General features: G+C 44.0%; 2 protein-coding genes across 3 annotated transcripts in view; both read left to right on the plus strand.

Moving 5' to 3' along the window:
• Nucleotides 1–6,528: 6,528 nt before the first annotated feature.
• LOC106588176 (ictacalcin) lies at nt 6,529–8,832 on the plus strand. Its single transcript, XM_014176900.2, has 3 exons — nt 6,529–6,637; nt 7,857–7,999; nt 8,465–8,832. Exons 2-3 carry the CDS (start codon nt 7,862–7,864, stop codon nt 8,603–8,605), a joined length of 279 nt encoding a protein of 92 aa, XP_014032375.1. The 5' UTR covers nt 6,529–6,637; nt 7,857–7,861; the 3' UTR covers nt 8,606–8,832.
• Nucleotides 8,833–18,566: 9,734 nt separating this feature from the next.
• The window catches only part of LOC106588177 (sorting nexin-27), a 58,701-nt gene continuing 56,665 nt past the window's right edge, over nt 18,567–20,602 (plus strand). For both annotated transcript variants that reach the window (XM_014176902.2, XM_014176901.2), the window contains exon 1: nt 18,567–18,917. In XM_014176902.2, coding sequence (XP_014032377.1) covers nt 18,607–18,917 — 311 coding nt within the window. In that variant the 5' untranslated portion in view covers nt 18,567–18,606. The remainder of the gene's footprint in view (nt 18,918–20,602) is intronic.

Consider the following 20,602-nt stretch of genomic DNA (forward strand, 5'->3'; position numbering starts at 1 on the left):
ATCTTTCTTTTGGTGTTTTCAGAGTCAGTAGAAAGGCCTCTTTAGTGTCCTACGTTTTCATAACTGTGACCTTGATTGCCTACCGTCTGTAAGCTGTTAGTGTCATAACGACCGTTTCACAGGTGCATGTTCATTAATTGTTTATGGTTCATTGAACAAGTATGGGAAACAGTGTTTAAACCCTTTACAATGAAGATCTGTGAAGTTATTTGGATTTTTACGAATTATCTTTGAAAGACAGTGTCCTGAAAAAGGGCTGTTTCTTTTTTTGCTGAGTTTATGTAACAGAGATAAGAACGTGCCATAAGGTCCCTTCACAGCTAGGTGGAAATGTCGTCAATGGAGCTATGGAATTGGATCCTTTTTTCACACCTCAATTGGTTGGTATGTTGTCAAGGAGGACGGTCACATGTGTTTGCGAGCAGAGGACCACTAGTTCTGACCACTAGTTCGAGCCCAGTATGGGGACAGGGACAGTGTAGGAAGCCATACTGTTATCAGCACACTCCACAACACTCTCAATTTAAACATTATTATCTTTGAAGGAGAGAAAATATATTTTTAAAGCACACACAGTGGAGGTTAATGTAAGCAGAGGTGGGTATAGTTGTTTGCGTATGTGAAACCGGGGTCAAGGGTCAGTAGAAAAGGAAGAAAAAAACTGAGAGGAGTTCCACAGGGGAGCATGCACACACACACACACACACACACACACACACACACACACACACACACACACACACACACACACACACACACACACACACACACACACACACACACACACAAAACCCAGGCCTTTATTATCCAGTGTTCACATATAGGAGCAATAGTTAAATAAACATCAGGCACACATCCACATGCATATATACTGCAAAAAAAATAAAGGGAACACTTAAACAACACATCCTAGATCTGAATGAAAGAAATCATCTTATTAAATACTTTTTTCTTTACATAGTTGAATGTGCTGACAACAAAATCACACAAAAATAATCAATGGAAATCCAATTTATCAACCCATGGAGGTCTGGATTTGGAGTCACACTCAAAATTAAAGTGGAAAACCACACTACAGGCTGATCCAACTTTGATGTAATGTCCTTAAAACAAGTCAAAATGAGGCTCAGTAGTGTGTGTGGCATCCATGTGCCCGAATGACCTCCCTACAACGCCTGGGCATGCTCCTGATGAGGTGGCGGATGGTCTCCTGAGGGATCTCCTCCCAGACCTGGACTAAAGCATCCGCCAACTCCTGGACAGTCTGTGGTGCAACGTGGCGTTGGTGGATGGAGCGAGACATGATGTCCCAGATGTGCTCAATTGGATTCAGGTCTGGGGAACGGGCGGGCCAGTCCATAGCATCAATGCCTTCCTCTTGCAGGAACTGCTGACACACTCCAGCCACATGAGGTCTAGCATTGTCTTGCATTAGGAGGAACCCAGGGCCAACCGCACCAGCATATGGTCTCACAAGGGGTCTGAGGATCTCATCTCGGTACCTAATGGCAGTCAGGCTACCTCTGGCGAGCACATGGAGGGCTGTGCGGCCCCCCAAAGAAATGCCACCCCACACCATGACTGACCCACCGCCAAACCGGTCATGCTGGAGGATGTTGCAGGCAGCAGAATGTTCTCCACGGCGTCTCCAGACTCTGTCACGTCTGTCACGTGCTCACTGTGAACCTGCTTTCATCTGTGAAGAGCACAGGGCGCCAGTGGCGAATTTGCCAATCTTGGTGTTCTCTGGCAAATGCCAAACGTCCTGCACAGTGTTGGGCTGTAAGCACAACCCCCACCTGTGGACGTCGGGCCCTCATACCACCCTCATGGAGTCTGTTTCTGACCGTTTGAGCAGACACATGCACATTTGTGGCCTGCTGGAGGTCATTTTGCAGGGCTCTGGCAGTGCTTCTCCTGCTCCTCCTTGCACAAAGGCGGAGGTAGCGGTCCTGCTGCTGGGTTGTTGCCCTCCTACGGCCTCCTCCATGTCTCCTGATGTACTGGCCTGTCTCCTGGTAGCGCCTCCATGCTCTGGACACTACGCTGACAGACACAGCAAACCTTCTTGCCACAGCTCGCATTGATGTGCCATCCTGGATGAGCTGCACTACCTGAGCCACTTGTGTGGGTTGTAGACTCCGTCTCATGCTACCACTAGAGTGAAAGCACCGCCAGCATTCAAAAGTGACCAAAACATCAGCCAGGAAGCATAGGAACTGAGAAGTGGTCTGTGGTCCCCACCTGCAGAACCACTCCTTTATTGGGGGTGTCTTGCTAATTGCCTATAATTTCCACCTGTTGTCTATTCCATTTGCACAACAGCATGTGAAATGTATTGTCAATCAGTGTTGCTTTCTAAGTGGACAGTTTGATTTCACAGAAGTGTGATTGACTTGGAGTTACATTGTGTTGTTTAAGTGTTCCCTTTATTTTTTTGAGCAGTGTATATTACCAACGCATCATATGAGAACACAATTATCTTCACAGACAATGATAATATATTTGTGTCACCATGATGAGATATAGCATACACCTGCATATTGCAACATCCTAAGGCCAAGGGGATATTCAATGGTTATCGTATAGATACTTAACATAGTTGAAATTCTGATCCTTACATGTGATCCTATTGTATTGAAGGCTAATGGTAACTTGAAGACATATTGAATTAAGGTTGAATTAAGGACGAATTCCAAAGAGCAGACAGAAAGAGAGGAATGTGGTCGTTCAGCTCAACAACAATGTAGCGCTTCTAACAAATTGATAAGTCGAGCAAGGACCAGGCCAAACACAAAACTCAAACATATACACATACAGACAAATGCAGAAACGCAAGCAAGTACACATAATGCATGTATACTTGATACCTCTACAGGAACGGTGTCACCCCGCGGGGTGGTTGAGCTAACATAAGCTAATGTGATTAGCATGAGGTTGTAAGTAACAAGAACATTTCCCAGGACATAGACATGTCTGATATGGGCAGAAAACTTAAATTCTTGTTAATCTAACTGCACTGTCCAATTTACAGTAGCTATCACAGTGAAATAATAGCATGCTATTGTTTAAGGAGAGTGCACAGTTGTCACGGATCCCTCTGGAACTGTTTCATTGCGCACACCTGGTTGTAAGGCTTGGGCGTAGTGGGTGAGGAGTCAGGTGCAGGAAGCAGAGAATACAGGGTAGTGTTTTTAATGAACACAGCGGCGAAACACAAGCCACCCCACAGCGATCCAGAGCGCACACAAAACCAAAGTGCCCCAAACACAGGGGACAGAAAATAGTCGGCGCAAACCACACACTAGCACCTAAACACATGAGCGTGTACACAAGCAAAACACAGATCAACAATCCCGCACACAGAGCATGCGGGCCTACTGGCTAAAATAGCCCAGCTAATCAGCCCAACACAAAACAGGTGCAAACAATAAATGAAAAGGGGGAAAAAAGGGAATCAGTGGCAGCTAGTAAGCCGGTGACGACGACCGCCGAGCGCCACCCGAGCAGGAGGGGGAGCTACCTTCGGTAGGAGTCGTGACACTGGTCCCCATTCCCACTGATTGTAATTGTTTAAATGTGCCCTTTGGTTTCCATTGGGCTGTCGATTATTGTTCCAATGTCCATTGGTCGTGTGAGTACCTGTGCTTTGTTGTTTTGGCTTTCATGCTGCTTGTATTGCTTGTATTGCGCAGATGATTACGGGTCTCATCCCGTGGTGTATCATCCGTGGTGTATCATTGTGCGCTTGTGTTTTCGGGTCTCATCCCGTGTTATTTATTCGAGGTACTCCTCGCTCTTTTTGTTTGGGTTTCAACCCTGTGTTTTGTATACGTGTTTGTTTGGTCTTCGTTCCCGTGCCATGGCACGCTGTAATTTGGATCAATAAAAACCTCTAGTACGCATTCCTGCGCCTGTCTCCCAACCATTTATACCAACTTGACAGTAATCGACCATTAAGGGAGACTGCGGGAAGGGCCTGTCCGATAAAGCTGCGACTGGTCTGTCCGGTGCCGCCGCAACTTCAGCAGCTGCAACTGGCCCGTCCGATGATGACGCAACTTCGAGGTACTCCTCGCTCTTTTTGTTTGGGTTTCAACCCTGTGTTTTGTATACGTGTTTGTTTGGTCTTCGTCTAATTTGGGTCAATAAAAAACCCTATTACGCATTCCTGCGCCTGTCTCCTGACCCTTTATACCAACGTGACAACAGTTATGAACTTGAAAATGTATTAATAAACCAATTAGGCACATTTGGGCAGTCTTGATACAACATTTTGAACAGAAATGCAATGGTTCATTGAATCAGTCTAAAACGTTGCACATACACTGCTGCCATCTAGTGGTCAAAGTCTAAATTGTGCCTATCCTGGAATATTACATTTTGGCCTTTCTCTTGCATTTGAAAGATGCTGAAAAAAAATATGGGGAAAAAAACGTTTTTTTTCTTTGTATTATCTTTTACCAGATCTAATGTGTTATATTCTCCTACATTAACTTCACAATTCCACAAACTTCAAAGTGTTTCCTTTCAAATGTTATCAAGAATATGCATATCCTTGCTTCAGGTCCTGAGTTAGATTGGCGTATGTCATTTTAGGCGAAAATTGAAAAAAAGGGTCCGATCCTTATTAAACCATAGACCACACACACTCATACACACAAGCACCAAGACTGCATTGGTTGCTATGGTGGAGAAGACCCTGGTCCCGAGATGTTTATCATTATGTTCAGTCAGGCTCCTGTCTGACTCATCTGCTCATGGCCATGTCAGTGAGTCACAATCCCAACCTCAGAAATGTGGAATTCATTCGCTGTGGAGGAAGAGTGGACCCACTCAATACCATAACACTCCCAGGTTTATGAAGTGAGTCAGGAGGAACTCCATTTGCAGAGCTTGACTGGAACTACTATACATGCACATTAAGCTTCCTGACTGAGTCACAGACATACACATTCAGAACTAATTTTAAGGGGAACCAGCCCCTCACACAGTAATCTAGATACAGATTTTTAGGTATAAAGGCAGGGAGTTATGGGAGTGGTACGCAAAGCATGCACCATCTTTCTCTGTCTCCAAGTCAAGATTTACAGTAAAAGAGCCTGACGAAGACGTCTGACTCGAAATGCTGAACTCAATAATCTGTTAGAATCTTTTATAGTGTTTGAGTCAGGGTGTCTATTCTTCTTGCAAGCTTAAGAAGGGTATCACAAGATGAAGTTGATAATAAATTGCTCAAAGCAACAAAGAAAGAGCACGGGACAGGGACACTGCCTAGGACTGACTGTGTGTGTATATGTGTGGCATATCTTTGTATAATTAACAGCAGAGATAAACGAAAGGTTGCAAAAAGTGCTACAGTACAGAAATGACGTAATATGTGTTGGTGAGTAAATACTATTTTCTGCTCTGTAAATACAGTAGTATTAGGTTTATTACAGTTTACCTCATCATATAATTGTAACAAGGCACACACACACACACACACTCAAATGTGATGAAAATGGCACTAAACAAGTCTATGCTTTACAGGGTTTATGTTTATGCCCTTACATTTGATACAAATCACAATCAATTACATTATTGATACAGAGACTATTCTCCTCCAGTCAATACAGCCCATGCCTCCCAGTTAAAAGCTTTGTAAAAGATGTTGGCCAAGTTGTGAAGCAATTCCTATAAGTGCATCTAAGAATCTAACTTGTGACTGAAGTTAATCGTGACCAAGGAAACTGCAGGCTTTTGGGACATGTTATTATATAAATGATACTGCATGACTCACACAAACAAGCAGGGGTGTGAAGCTATGTTCATTTCCCTCTGTCAAACACATATCCTATGTAGGGAATAGGGTGCCATTTGGGACGGAGACCTGTGGTGAAATTAAATTCAAGAACGGCTGCCATACTACACTTAAATAAGTGAAATGTTTTCTCATAAAGTCTACTTTGCAATGTGCTACCTTTACTTTTGGATGGCACTCATATTACATGTAAACAACAGTATATTTATGAGTGTGTTTCTCTTATCCATAAGTACAATGTAATACAAGTCTGTAGGACATTACACTGTATGTTAACCACACCACCCGTGCACAGTATCAATAACGTATTGTACGTAATGCAGTGCATTAAGACATATGAGTTGGCAGATTCAATGTTAGCATCATCTAATTCATTATAAACAAGTTAAAACAGTAGGCCTATTTGGAAGCCATTATGGGCTTTAATACTTTGCAATCAAATTATTTCTTAAACAAATCCATTCTCTGTAAATGTACAATACAACTAAAGAATACTGGTCATAAGCTCAAAGTAAGCTTAATCTAAATGCATTGTTTCGCCTGTATTGTGAGAAGGGCAGTGAATTCTAAATGTATTGCATCTAAAGTCAAGGGTAAAGAATGGTTGGATATGATAAATGAATGAAGAGAATAGTTGAAGAGTAAAATAGTTCATGTACCAGAGAAAGAGCGAGGGGGAAGAGAATGTAAGGAACAAAAGAGGGAGGGATGGAGGGTGTGGTGATGCATAAAACATCCCTTACATCCCAACCTCCACCACTCTCTCACTCTCTCTCTCCATACACTCACTTTTTCCTTTGCTTTCTCATTCCCTACAATTCTTTCTACATCTCGGTGAGTAGTAACTTTAATCTTGGTTTTCTTAATTGTGCTCCCTAATGTTTAAACTTCAATGTTACTGCAGTGGTTTTAAATGTTATCCCTGTTTAGTATGTTTTGTTTTGTGCACTTACATTTTTCTCTTGATTTTTGGATTTAACCCTTCGCTCACTTGACTTCTGTTTCAGAGTTTTGCAATTTTAAACAAAATGTCCTTCTTTAGTTCCTAATGTGGTTGATTTTATTATGATGAATTGATTCTGTAACTGAGGCTTGCAAACCAGTCATTCTGTACCAATGTGTTTTGCATTGCAGAGGACAGGTTGGGTTTAGCTTATCGCTGTGTGTACTAGTCAGTAGTTGTAATATCGCAGCAGTTTGTGGTTCTCCTATTCTCATTCCCTTTTCCTTACTTTCCCTTCTTTCATTATTTCCTTCTCTCTCTGTCTCATCTGGCTAACATTCCCTTGACTCTACCCTTTGCTCCCTCAGCCACATCCTCAAGAGCGCACACACACACACACACACACACACACACACACACACACACACACACACACACACACACACACACACACACACACACACACACACACACACACACACACACACACACACACACACACACACAGAGAGAGAGGAAGACAAGAAGATTAAAGAAGTGACACTTGGGGAAAACACACAGCATATGGAAAAATATGGTGGGGTGTTATTCAGTAGAAGAGTAATCCACAGACGGGATTTGCCCAGACCTTTACATGTTTCCTCATCTGGAGCCATGTTAATTACCAGGAGAGCATGGCGTTTCCATAACAGTGCTTGTGTTTTTCACCATAGAACCTGTGGTAGAGACCATGGTTGCCTCCCAAATGGCACCCTGTTCACTATGTAGGGCTCTGGTTAAAAGTAGTGAACTATGTAGGGAATAGGGCGCTACCATGGGCTCAGAGGAAACCAGGTTTTATTTTGATTCCTTTAATTGGAAAATACACTAGAGACAAATTCTATGATGACGAAGCTACAGTATCATGCAATGCAACAACCATATGCTTTCAGTGAATTCATTGAAATGGTTTAATGCACCACCGAATTGAGTTTTCATACTTTGAGAGTGAAAGAACGGACAAATAATATTCTTACCTATAGTGAGCAAGAACAATAATGTCCAGAAATATTTTTTCTTTAGTGCTTCACTAGGTTCTGTGTCCCTCTCTGTTTTCCCCTTCAACTATAGTCACCATGTCTGGGATCCAGCAGGCCATGTCTCTCCTCATCACCTCCTTCCACAAGTACTCTGGGAAGGAGGGGGACAAGTTGACCCTCAGCAAGGCCGAGCTGAAAGAGCTGCTCCAGGCTGAACTAGGGGAGATGCTGGGGGTGAGTGAGACTGAGCATACAATTCCTAATGATCTGGGAAGAGATTTTTTGTTGTTGCACTACAGCAGAGGTGTCAAACTGAATTCCTGGAGGGCCATGTGTTTGCAGATTTGTGTTATTTCCTTAAATTAAGACTGAGAGATCCAGGTGAGGGCCCTCCAGGAAGTGAGTTTGACACCCCCTGCTCTAGAGGCTGGGTCAGTGCTCTCTCTTCCGAGATCCGTTGGGTCGGGAAAAATAGGAATGCCGGAAAGATTGGGTCCATTTCTGAATACAGCTCAAATAAACAATGCTTGCTAACTCCAGCAATGGCATCCCAAAATATTTAAATTCACTGAGATGTATATCACCTTTGGCCAGAAATGCAGCAAAGTGTCTCCATGATCAAAATAAACAGATAGAGCAATCATGACAGTTTTCTTGTTAAGCTCCCCCTTCTTTCTTCTGCATTCTGTCTGTTTTCAGAAAGCCAGTGACAAGTCAGCAGTTGACAGAATCTTCAAGGACCTGGACTCTAACAAAGACAACACTGTTGACTTCAAGGAGTATGTCACCCTCGTGTCCTGCCTCACAGTGATGTGCAATGAGTTCTTCGTAAACAAGTAGAGCACAAACACCACCTAGTGGCCATAATACAAAACTGCAGGAGGAGACCACTCAATTTAACAGAGATTAAACAGGGGGAAATACATTTGGAGGACAATGACATGCAAACACAGTGAAGCAGTCTAGAGTAGTAATATTACAGTAATATATAATAGTTAGGTTGAATCTGGGAAGTTGTCCTTGTAATGCAAAGGCCATCGATAAAGGAATTAGATGAGTATGTTCCACCTGGTCTGATGTGGTGTCATTTTTTTGTGCTGCTGTCACTTCTTCATATCACATGTTTCTTACTGAGGTTTTTCTTACTAAGATTATGTTTAAAGTCTTTCTTGTATGAAAATGTGCATCCATTTCACACAACGGGAAATAGTTGGGTTCATTCTATGCATATGCAGTGGCTTAGGCCTACATGCTATTGGGTACATATGATATGAGACATCTGCCTCTGGTGAATGGTATAACTATTAAGCTAAACAACAGATCAGTGGATCTGTTTAATCACCACCAAAGGGTTTGGTATAGCACATGTGTAACTTGTTAGACCCCTCAAGAATCAGGGCATGTGTCCTCAAACCTCTCCTTCTCTGTCTTCACTGAGAAGAGTGGGGTCTAGGTAGGTATGTTTCTAATGGGCAACTTAATCCAACTCATATTGGAAAATGGATATTGTAATAAGCAATAAGGCACAAGAGGCCGTACTATTATTTAATGAATATCACAGGTAAATGACTCTGTTCAGTCCGACACAAAAAGACAATGGAGGACAGGTTTAGTATATGGCGGCAGGTAGCCTAGTGGTTAGAGCATTGGGTCAGTAACCGAGAGGTTGCTAGTTCAAATCCCCGAGCTGACAGCTTAAAAATCTGTCATTCTGCCCCTGAGATCGAATTCCCGAGCTGACCAGGTAAAAATATGTTGTTCTGCCCTGGAACAAGCAGAATGGTGAACTTACTAAATGACTGCTTCTTGCGTAAATATTTTCTGTCTGGATTTGTTCCTAGGCTGTTATTGTAAATAAGAATTTGTCCTTAACTGACTTGCCTAGTAAAATAAAAAATACTTGGAATCTCGCCAAACATATAGAATTAACTGCAAAAAAAGACAATAGGCCTACTGCAGTGGCATGACTTTCAAAGCAATAAAAGTTGGTCAAAATGGTTCACTCCAACAGACAGTGTGGCTGTGGCTTGCTATATAAAGCAGGCAGATAAGCAAACAGGCATTGAGGCATTCAGTTATTGTTTGATTGAATGTTAGAATGGGCAAAATGAGTGACCTAAGTGACTTAGAGCATGGTATGATCGCGCCGGTTCCAGTTTCTCAGAAAAGTCCGGCCTCCTGGGCACGCAGGACAGATTCTATGGTTTACCGAGAATGGTGCTACAAACAAAAAAACATCCAGTCAGCAGCAGTCCTGTGGACGAAAACAGCTTGTCGATGAGAGAGGTCAGAGGAGAATGGCAAACAGGCAAATAATGTGGTACATCAGTGGTGGGCAGAACGGCATCTCGGAACGCACAACTCGTCGGTCCTTTTAACTGATAGGCTTTTGCAGCAGACAACCACACCGGGTTCCACTCCTTGATGATATCAGAGCAAAGTATATTGGTGCTGGGATCCTTATTATGGGAGATTTTGACCATGTTAATGTGTGTCTGGATTATTCTCAGGAAATGGATTACAACAATTTGTTAACATTCCAACTAGACAGAATTCCATCATATACTTTGTCATTACCAACTTTGCGGACTTTTATAGTACCCCTACAACAATGTCACCTTTGGGTCTCAGTGACCATAATATTGTAGTTCTGTCACTAACACAATCATCAAGAAAGTAATTCAACCAATGAAAGAGTTAAGCATCAGAGGATGTGGCTAGTGGTTTTCCCTCATAGGAGGTTGGTGGCACCTTAATTGGGGAGGACGGGCTCGTGGTAGTAGCTGGAGCGTAATACGTGAAATGGTATCAAATACATCAAACACATGGTTTCCATGTGTTTGATGCCATTCCATTTACTCTGTTCCAGACATTATTATGAGCAGTCCTCCACTCAGCATCCTCCACTGCTTTCCCTTCTTAAATGGCCGGAAGTAACAAATGTGGAGAGCACACAGCAGAAAACAGACAACTTCTATAACACCCTAAATCAAGCCATTGCAGCTTACTTCAAAAAACAGGTGGATGGATGCATGCACAGGATAAGGAGTGGATTTCACCTAGAATCAAAGAGCTGATAAAAAGCAGACAGAAAGCCTTCAGTGAAAAAGACTGGCCTTCATGGCACGCTCTGAGGAACAAAACCCAGAGAGAGATCAAGGCAGCAAGATCAACATTCTACCACACCGAAATCCAGAAAATCAAGAGGGAGAACCCAGCAACATGGTACCAACAAATTGAATCTCTGACCAGCAGTAAAAAGACAATTTCCATCAAAGTTGACGCGCTCGACCCAGAAAAGCATTCTGCTATTGCCAATGCTACACTCTTATAAAAAAGGGTTAAAAAAGGGCTGGAACCCTTTTTGGTTCCAGCTAGAACCCTTTTGGGTTCTATGTAGAACCCTCTGTGGAACTCAAAAAGGTTCTACCTGGAACCAAAATTCAAAAGGCACTCACATCTGAGCTATCTTTGTTGCAGGTGCATGGTAACAGTTGAACAAGATGAGAAAAAATAAGGAACCCGCACACTGCTATTGCTAGTATCACTGCTCTTTATTAAGCTTTACGTGTCGCCCTCTATCTGGAACCAACACTTTTTTTAAAGGGTTCTCCCATGGGACAGAACCCTTTTAGGTACTAGATAGCACCTTTTTTTTCTAAGAGTGTATAAATTACAAGTTTTAATCTGTCACCACATCATCACTACAACTAAGCTTTCAGACCTACATGCATTCTTACCAGCTATGCCACTCCCTACTGGTGAACCATGGGACATGCACATGAGACAACTCTCTGTTCAGAAAAGCCCCAGGTCATTCATCAGAATTGTGAAGGTTTTGTTGCTGAATGGGTAACACAGGATATCCAAAAGAACATCTTCAACCAACAGTTCAGCTGCTTCAAGGGTAGCTCAACAATACAAGCCTTGTAAGCATGGCAGACCAGCTGACACCAGAAGCACTTGCGTCCTGACAAGGCCTTTGATCTTGTAGATCACACCATTGCAATGAAACCTTTTGCAATTATCTGTCCGACCAGAGACATTTTACTTCCTTTTCCAAAACCAGAGCTAGGTGACATGATACCATAGGACTCTATCCCAAGCACTCTCTTGTGGCCTCCCCCAGGGCACACAGCTTGGTCCAATTGTATTGTGGCTCACATCATGGTCCTGTGTGGCTCAGTTGGTAGAGCATGGTGTTTGCAATGCCAGGGTTGTGGGTTCGATTCCCACGGGGGACCAGTATGGAGAAAAAAATGTATGAAATGTACGCATTCACTACTGTAAGTTGCTCTGGATAAGAGTGTCTGCTAAATGAAATGGTGCATCAGAGGGCACCCTGTCCAACTCCTGGACCTTTGTGGATAATCTGAACCTTTCATTTTTTAACTATGCAAGTCAGCCTACCGCAGCCAAACCCGTACCCAGACAACACTGGGACAGTTGCACACCACCCTATGGGACTCCCAATCACATCCAATTGTGATACAGCCTGGAATTGAACCAGGGTCTGTAGTGACACCTTGAGCACTGAGATGCAGTGCCTTAGACTACTGCGCCACTTGAGAGCCCAGGTTTTAACCTCATCGAATCCAGACCCATATGTGACATTCCCAACATATAGCAAAACCTCAATCAAGAGTGTGCAAAGCTGTCATCAAGGCAAAGGGTGGCTACTTTTAAGAATCTCAAATATGTTTTGATTTGTTTAACACTTTTTTGGTTACTACATGATTCCATATGTGTTATTTCATAGTTTTGATGTCTTCACTATTATTCTACAATGTAGAAAATAGTAAAAATAAAGAAAAACCCTTGAATGAGTAGGTGTGTCCAAACTTTTGACTGATACTGTATTTATAATAGCAGCCTAAAGACATTTAACATTAATGGTGCGTTCGTAAATTCACTCTGGCGATCTACTCCGATGTGCCAGAACGCAGAATAATTTATGAATTTACGAATGCTCAACACCCGTTGAATATGGCCGGTGTCAGTAAACATTGGCAAAAAAGCGGAATTAAATTGTTGCCAGCAGCACAGTACCGTCACCAACGCTCTAGATAACATGAAAACAGCCTAACCAGCTCTGCTAGGAGGGTAAAATGGTCAGAGTGAGGTGTTCTCTCATTTGTGTCTGGAAATAGCTAGCAAGCTAGCCAGTTAGCTTGATGCTTGACTGCCGTTGGAAGGCCAGAAACTCTCTGAATTTACGAATGGACAATCTGACAATGCTCTGAATTTACAAACGCCCAGAGGGCACTCCAGATTGAATTTACGAACACACCCTAAAATGCAGGTTCATTACCGGTTAACTGTAATTTGTGATGCAAAGTGGTCTAAAATGACTGTGATGTTTTATGGAACCCCCAGTATTGTTGAATACTCTATTTGGATTGGCTTAAAGGGCAATCTAGAGTGTAAATTCGAAATTAGAGTTTGCTTTGATATCAGTGTGACAGATTCACTTTACCGAGTGTGTTTCAGGTAGCCTAAACGTTCACGCACTTTTATCTGCCCAACGGCATCTTCACTCATGACTGGATAGGTCTTTTGGAGGTAAGCATATATTCGTCAAGCTATAGCCTACTTTTACTTTTAATGTTTTAGTTCAGAATTCTCAGTCAAAACAACACATTTTTGAGACTAATCACTTGACTTGAGTAACTTTGAAAGAAATTGCAACTTTATATTCCGACCTACACAGGTGGTCTTGCACCCTAGGAATTGTCATATACAGTGCATTTGGAAAGTATTCAGACCCCTTGACTTTTTCCACATTTTGTTACGTTACAACCTTATTCTAAAATGGATTACATAAATGTTTTTTTCCCATCAATCTACATACAATACCCCATAATGAAAAAGCAAAAACAGATTGGACATGATTTGGAAAGGCACACACCTGTCTATATCAAATAAAATAAAATAAAATGTTATTTGTCACATGCGCCCGAATACAACAGGTGACCTTACAGTGAAATTCTTACATACAAGCCCTTAACCAACAATTCAGTTTTAAGAAAAATACATGTTAAGTAAAAAATAGATAAGTAAAAAAGAAGAAATAAAAGTAACAAATAATTAAAGAGCAGCAGTCAAATAACAATAGCGAGGCTATATACAGGGGGTACCGGTACAGAGTCTATGTGAAGGGGTACCGTTTAGTCGAAGTAATTGAGGTAATATGTACATGCAGGTAAAGTTAAAGTGACTATGTAAAGACAATAAACAGAGAATAGCAGCAGCGTGAAATGTGTGTGTGTGTGGGGGGGGGCAATGCAAGTAGTCTGGGTAGCCATGTGATTAGCTGTTCAGGAGTCTTATGGCATGGAGGTAGAAGCTGTTGAGAAGCCTTTAGTACCTAGACTCGGCGCTCCGGTACCGCTTGCCGTGCGGTAGCAGAGAGAACAGTCTATGACTAGGGTGGCTGTAGTCTTTGACAATTTTTAGGGCCTTCCTCTGACACCTGGATGGCAGGAAGTCCTGGATGGCAGGAATCTTGGCCCCAGTGATGTACTGGGCCGTACGCACTACCCTCTATAGTGCCTTGAGGTTGGAGGCCGAGCAGTTGCATTACCAGGCTGTGATGCAACCAGTCAGGATGCTCTCGATTGTGCAGCTGTAGAACTTCTTGAGGATCTGAGGACCCATGCCAAATCTTTTCAGTCTCCTGATGGGGAATAGGTTTTGTCGTGCCCTCTTCACGACTGTCTTGGTGTGCTTGGACCATGTTAGTTTGTTGGTGATGTGGACACAAAGGAACTTGTAGCGCTCAACCTGCTCCACTACAGCCCCGTTGATGAGAATGGGGGCGTGCTCGGTCCTCCTTTTCCAGTAGTCCACAATCATCTCTTTTGTCATGGTTACATTGAGGGAGAGGTTGTTGTCCTTACACCACATGGTCAGGTCTCTGACCTCCTCCCTATAGGCTGTCTCGTCATTGTCGGTGATCAGGCCTACCACTGTTGTATCATCGGCAAACTTTATGATGGTGTGGGAGTTGTGCTTGGCCGTGCGGTCATGAATGAACAGGGAGTACAGGAGGGGACGGAGCACGCACACCTGAGGGGCCCCTGTGTTGAGGGAGGATCAGCGTGGTGTATGTGTTGTTACTCACCCTTACCATTTGGGGGCGGCCCATCAGGAAGTCCAGGATCCAGTTGCAGAGGGAGGTGTTTAGTCCCAGAGTCCTTAGCTTAGTGATGAGCTTTGAGAGCACTATGGTGTTGAACGCTGAGCTGTAGTCAATGAATAGCATTCTCACATAGGTGCTCCTTTTGTCCAGGTGTGAAAGGGCAGTGTGGAGTGCAATATACACTGCTCAAAAAATAAAGGGAACACTAAAATAACACATCCTAGATCTGAATGAATGAAAGATAATCTTATTAAATACTTTTTCTTTACATAGTTGAATGTGCTGACAACAAAATCACACAAAAATAATCAATGGAAATCTAATTTATCAACCCATGGAGGTCTGGATTTGGAGTCACACTCAAAATTAAAGTGGAAAACCACACTACAGGCTGATCCAACTTTGATGTAATGTCCTTAAAACAAGTCAAAATGAGGCTCAGTAGTGTGTGTGGCCTCCACGTGCCTGTATGACCTCCCTACAACGCCTGGGCATGCTCCTGATGAGGTGGCGGATGCTCTCCTGAGGGATCTCCTCCCAGACCTGGACTAAAGCATCCGCCAACTCCTGGACAGTCTGTGGTGCAACGTGGCATTGGTGGATGGAGCGAGACATGATGTCCCAGATGTGCTCAATTGGATTCAGGTCTGGGGAATGGGCGGGCCAGTCCATAGCATCAATGCCTTCCTCTTGCAGGAACTGCTGACACACTCCAGCCACATGAGGTCTAGCATTGTCTTGCATTAAGAGGAACCCAGGGCCAACCGCACCAGCATATGGTCTCACAAGGGGTCTGAGGATCTCATCTCGGTACCTAATGGCAGTCAGGCTACCTCTGGCGAGCACATGGAGGGCTGTGCGGCCCCCCAAAGAAATGCCACCCCACACCATGACTGACCCACCGCCAAACCGGTCATGCTAGAGGATGTTGCAGGCAGCAGAGCGTTCTCCACGGCGTCTCCAGACTCCGTCACGTCTGTCACGTGCTCAATGTGAACCTGCTTTCATCTGTGAAGAGCACAGGGCGCCAGTGGCGAATTTGCCAATCTTGGTGTTCTCTGGCAAATGCCAAACGTCCTGCACGGTGTTGGGCTGTAAGCACAACCCCAACCTGTGGACGTCGGGCCCTCATACCACCCTCATGGAGTCTGTTTCTGACCGTTTGAGCAGACACATGCACATTTGTGGCAGGGCTCTGGCAGTGTTCCTCCTGCTCCTCCTTGCACAAAGGCGGAGGTAGCGGTCCTGCTGCTGGGTTGTTGCCCTCCTACGGCCTCCTCCACGTCTCCTGATGTACTGGCCTGTCTCCTGGTAGCGCCTCCATGCTCTGGACACTACGCTGACAGACACAGCAAACCTTCTTCATTGATGTGCCATCCAGGATGAGCTGCACTACCTGAGCCACTTGTGTGGGTTATAGACTCCGTCTCATGCTACCACTAGAGTGAAAGCACCGCCAGCATTCAAAAGTGACCAAAACATCAGCCAGGAAGCATAGGAACCGAGAAGTGGTCTGTGGTCACCACCTGCAGAACCACTCCTTTATTGGGGGTATCTTGCTAATTGCCTATAATTTCCACCTGTTGTCTATTCCATTTGCACAACAGCATGTGAAATTTATTGTCAATCAGTGTTGCTTCCGAAGTGGACAGTTTGATTTCACAGAAGTGTGATTGACTTGGAGTTACATTGTGTTGTTTAAATGTTCCCTTTATTTTCTTGAGCAGTGTAGATTGGAGTGGGTATAGGGTTTCTGGAGTAATGGTGTTGATGTGAGCCATGACCAGCCTTTCAAAGCACTTCATGGCTACAGACATGAGGGCTACGGGTCGTTAGTCATTTAGGCAGGTTACCTTAGTGTTGTTGGGCACAAGGACTATGGTGGTCTGCTTGAAACATGTTGGTATTACAGACTCAGACAGAGAGAGGTTGAAAATGTCAGTGAAGAAACTTGCCAGTTGGTCAGCACATGCTCTGAGTACACGTCCTGGTAATCCGTCTGGCCCTGTGGCCTTGTTAATGTTGACCTGTGTGATCACGCTGCGGAGAGCGTGATCACACAGTCGTCTGGAACAGCTGTGCTCTCATGCATGTTTCAATATTATTTGCCTCGAAGCGAGCATAGAAGTTATTTAGCTCGTCTGGTAGGCTGGTGTCACTGGACAGCTCTCAGCTGTGCTTCCCTTTGTAGTCTGTAATAGTTTGCAAGCCCTGCCACATCCGACGAGCATCGGAGCCGGTGTAGTGCGATTCAATCTTAGTCTTGTATTGAAGCTTTGCCTGTTTGATGGTTTGTCGGAGGTCATAGCGGGATTTCTTATAAGCTTCCAGGTTAGAGTCCCGCTCCTTGAAAGCGGCAGCTCTACCCTTTAGCTCAGTGTGGATGTTGCATGTAATCCATGGCTTCTGGTTGGGGTATGTACGTGTAGTTGTTTTTTTTTCAGAGTGTAATGAATTCCTACTAAAGAATAGTAGGCTGATACACATTCAATACATTAGGTGGCACATGCACCTGTAACAATTTGTTTGCATACCGCCATAATACCGAAGAAGAGCACTAGTTCATCCTTGGTGACCTCACGGGTGGCCCTTTTCCTTCCACTCTTTTTGTGTGGTGTGAGAAAGTGCCCATTTATTATGTTGGCGATAAGTAAATAGTATATGAATATTCTGCATGTAGTTCACTACTCCCAAACACTGCAAGCTAAATGTAGTTTATAGGAGGTGCTATGGCCCTGTTCTCTAACAGTAGAGTAACCATTGTCTTGTGTTTCTCTTTTCCAGCCATGCCTCAGTACTACTCCTACTCCCCAGGTGTGGGATCGGGCAGTAGCAGTCTACACTCAGACTGGGGAGGGGAGGGTCACTGTTGGGGGCAGATGGGAGTACATCAGAGGGTAAATACCATCTAATCTTCTAATTTAGAAGAGGATGCTGCACTATAGCTGGGTTTAGACAGGCAGCCCAATTCTGATATTTTTTATACTAATTGGTCTTTTGACCAATCACATCAAGTCTTTTCACATCAGATCTTTTTCAGAGCTGAGCTGATTGGTCGAAATGCCAATTTAGTGAACATTTTTCATCAGAATTGGTCTCTGTCTGGACTATGACTATCAAAATAAAGCACATCTAGAGGATGTTCACTAACTGGCTTGAAATTGAATTTAGTAGTAATGTGAGAGCATTTACTTACACCTTTATCCATATTTACAAATAATTTTGCATTCATAAAAAAATTAAAAATGCAATTCAAGAGGTTGTGTGTCGATAGTAAATTATACTGGTGCATTGCTTTGTTTATGGTACACATTTGTGAGTTGTACTCTATCTCCGTATGGGGTCTCGTGATGCGATCGAGGGGCGGGTTAATAACAAGGACCTAGTCGAGTGTATTTCTGAGGGAGTTATTTTACGCTGGCCGGGTTGAATTGTAATCACGTTTGCATAGGAAAACCATAGGCATTAAAACCAGGGGAAAACATAATGCTTCTACGTCACTTTGGTTCTGAGCCGACTTTGCCATATGACAGTGGGGGGCACTTGATTCACGCCCAGGAGGTGGCCCGTCCCCGATTTCAAATCGAAAGTAATCTTTCAGCCGGTGCAAAACACGCGTACACAGGCGAGATGAATCGAACTCTCTGTTGTTTTGAATCCGCTAGACACAGACTGGAGGGGGTACGGCTTTGAGTAGAAGATGGCGGATGTTGAAGTCGATGAAATTCGGTCGGCTCTCCTTTCGGCTTCCAGTAATGGACCCGCTGCAGGTTCGGTAGTCGGTACCGGAGACCAAAATGCTACCCAGGTGACGTCAGGTCCACGGATGGTTAGAATTGTAAAGTCGGAATCAGGATATGGATTCAACGTTCGTGGACAAGTTAGCGAAGGAGGACAACTGCGAAGCATTAATGGGGAATTGTACGCCCCTCTTCAGCATGTCAGTGCTGTTTTGCCTGGAGGGGCGGCGGACCGAGCTGGCATATCAAAGGGTGATAGGATTCTTGAGGTGTAAGTCGGCTTTCTTTACCCATAATAGCGGTCATTAGCTACCTAGCTGGCATATCCACCAAGACTGGCTAGTTAACGTTAGCAAGCTAGCTATCTAGCTACGTCTAACCTAGCTAGCTAGGTTAATTGTCAACTCTACCTCTGATTTTTAAAACTAGCTAGCTAAGTTAGCAAGTTGTCCAGAGTTTATATATACGCAAGTATGTGGACACTCCTTCAAATGAGTGGTTTCGGCTATTTCAGCCACACCAGTTGCAGACAGGTGTATAAAATCGAGCGCACAGCCATGCAATCTCCATACACATACATTGGCAGTAGCTAGTGGCACCATCATAGGATGCCACCTTTCCAACAAGTCAGTTCCTCAAATGTCTGACCTTCTAGAACTTCCCTGGTCAGCTGTTATTGTGAAGTGGAAATGTCTAGCAACAACGTGGTAGGCCACACAAGCTCGCAGAACGGGACCACCGATCCAAACTGCCTCTGGACGCAACTTCAGCACAAGAACCGTTCCTCGGTAGCTTCATGAAATGGCCGAGCAGCCACACACAAGCCTAAGATCACCATGTATAATGCCAAATGTCGGCTGGAGTGGCGTAAAGGTCACCGCCACTGGACTCTGGAGCAGTGGAAACTGGTTCTCTGGAGTGATGAATCACGCTTCACCATTGCAGTCCGACGGACGAATCTGGGTTTGTCGGGTGCCAGGAGAACGCTACCTGCCCCATTGCATAGTGCCAACTGTACAGTTTGGTGGAGGAGGATTACGTCTGGGGCTGTTTTTTATGGTTCGGGCTAGGCCCCTCAGTTCCAGTGAAGGGAGAGCTTAACGCTACAGCATACAATAACATTATAGAATAGGGGTAGGCATCCCTGGTCCTGGAGTGCCACAGCTAGTTAATGGTTTTTGATTTAACCAACCTGGACCAGGTGTGTGGAATTTAGTCAGTCACTGAAATGATCAATTAGCTCGGTTGGTCAGGTGTGGTGCCTAGTTGGAATAGTCCTGAGGCACTCGAGGAACAGGGTTACTTACCCCAATTGTAGATGATTCTGTGCTTCCAACTTTGGCAGCAGTTTGGGGAAGGTCCTTTCCTGTTTCAGAATGACAATGCCCCCAAGCACAAAGTGAGGCCCATACAGAAATGGTTTGTTGATATTGGTGTGGAAGAACTTGACTGGCCTGCACTGAGCCCTGACCTCAACCCCATCGACCACCTTTGGGATGAATTGGAACGCTGACTGCAAGGCATGCCTAATCGCCCAACATCAGTGTCCGACCTCACTAATGCTCTTGTGGCTGAATGGAAGAAAGTCCCCCCAGCAATGTTCCAACAACTAGTGGAAGTCTTCCCTGAAATGTGGAGGCTGTTATAGCAGCTCCATAGTAATGCCCATGATTTTGGAATGAGATGTTCGATGAGCATGTGTCCACATACTTTTAGCCATGTAGTGTATGTATCTGTGGAGGACATTTCTCAATGGACAATTATTGTTACTTGCTGTAAAGTATGTACAGTACCAGTCAAAAGTTTGGACGCACCGACTCATTCAAGGGATTTTCTTTTTACTATTTTCTACATTGTAGAATAATAGTGATGACAAACTATGAAATAACATTTACATTTTAGTCATTTAGCAGACGCTCTTATCCAGAGCGACTTACATTACACACAAGAAATCAT

This window comes from Salmo salar, chromosome ssa27 (assembly GCF_905237065.1).
Source record: "Salmo salar chromosome ssa27, Ssal_v3.1, whole genome shotgun sequence".
Lineage (NCBI taxonomy): Eukaryota > Metazoa > Chordata > Actinopteri > Salmoniformes > Salmonidae > Salmo > Salmo salar.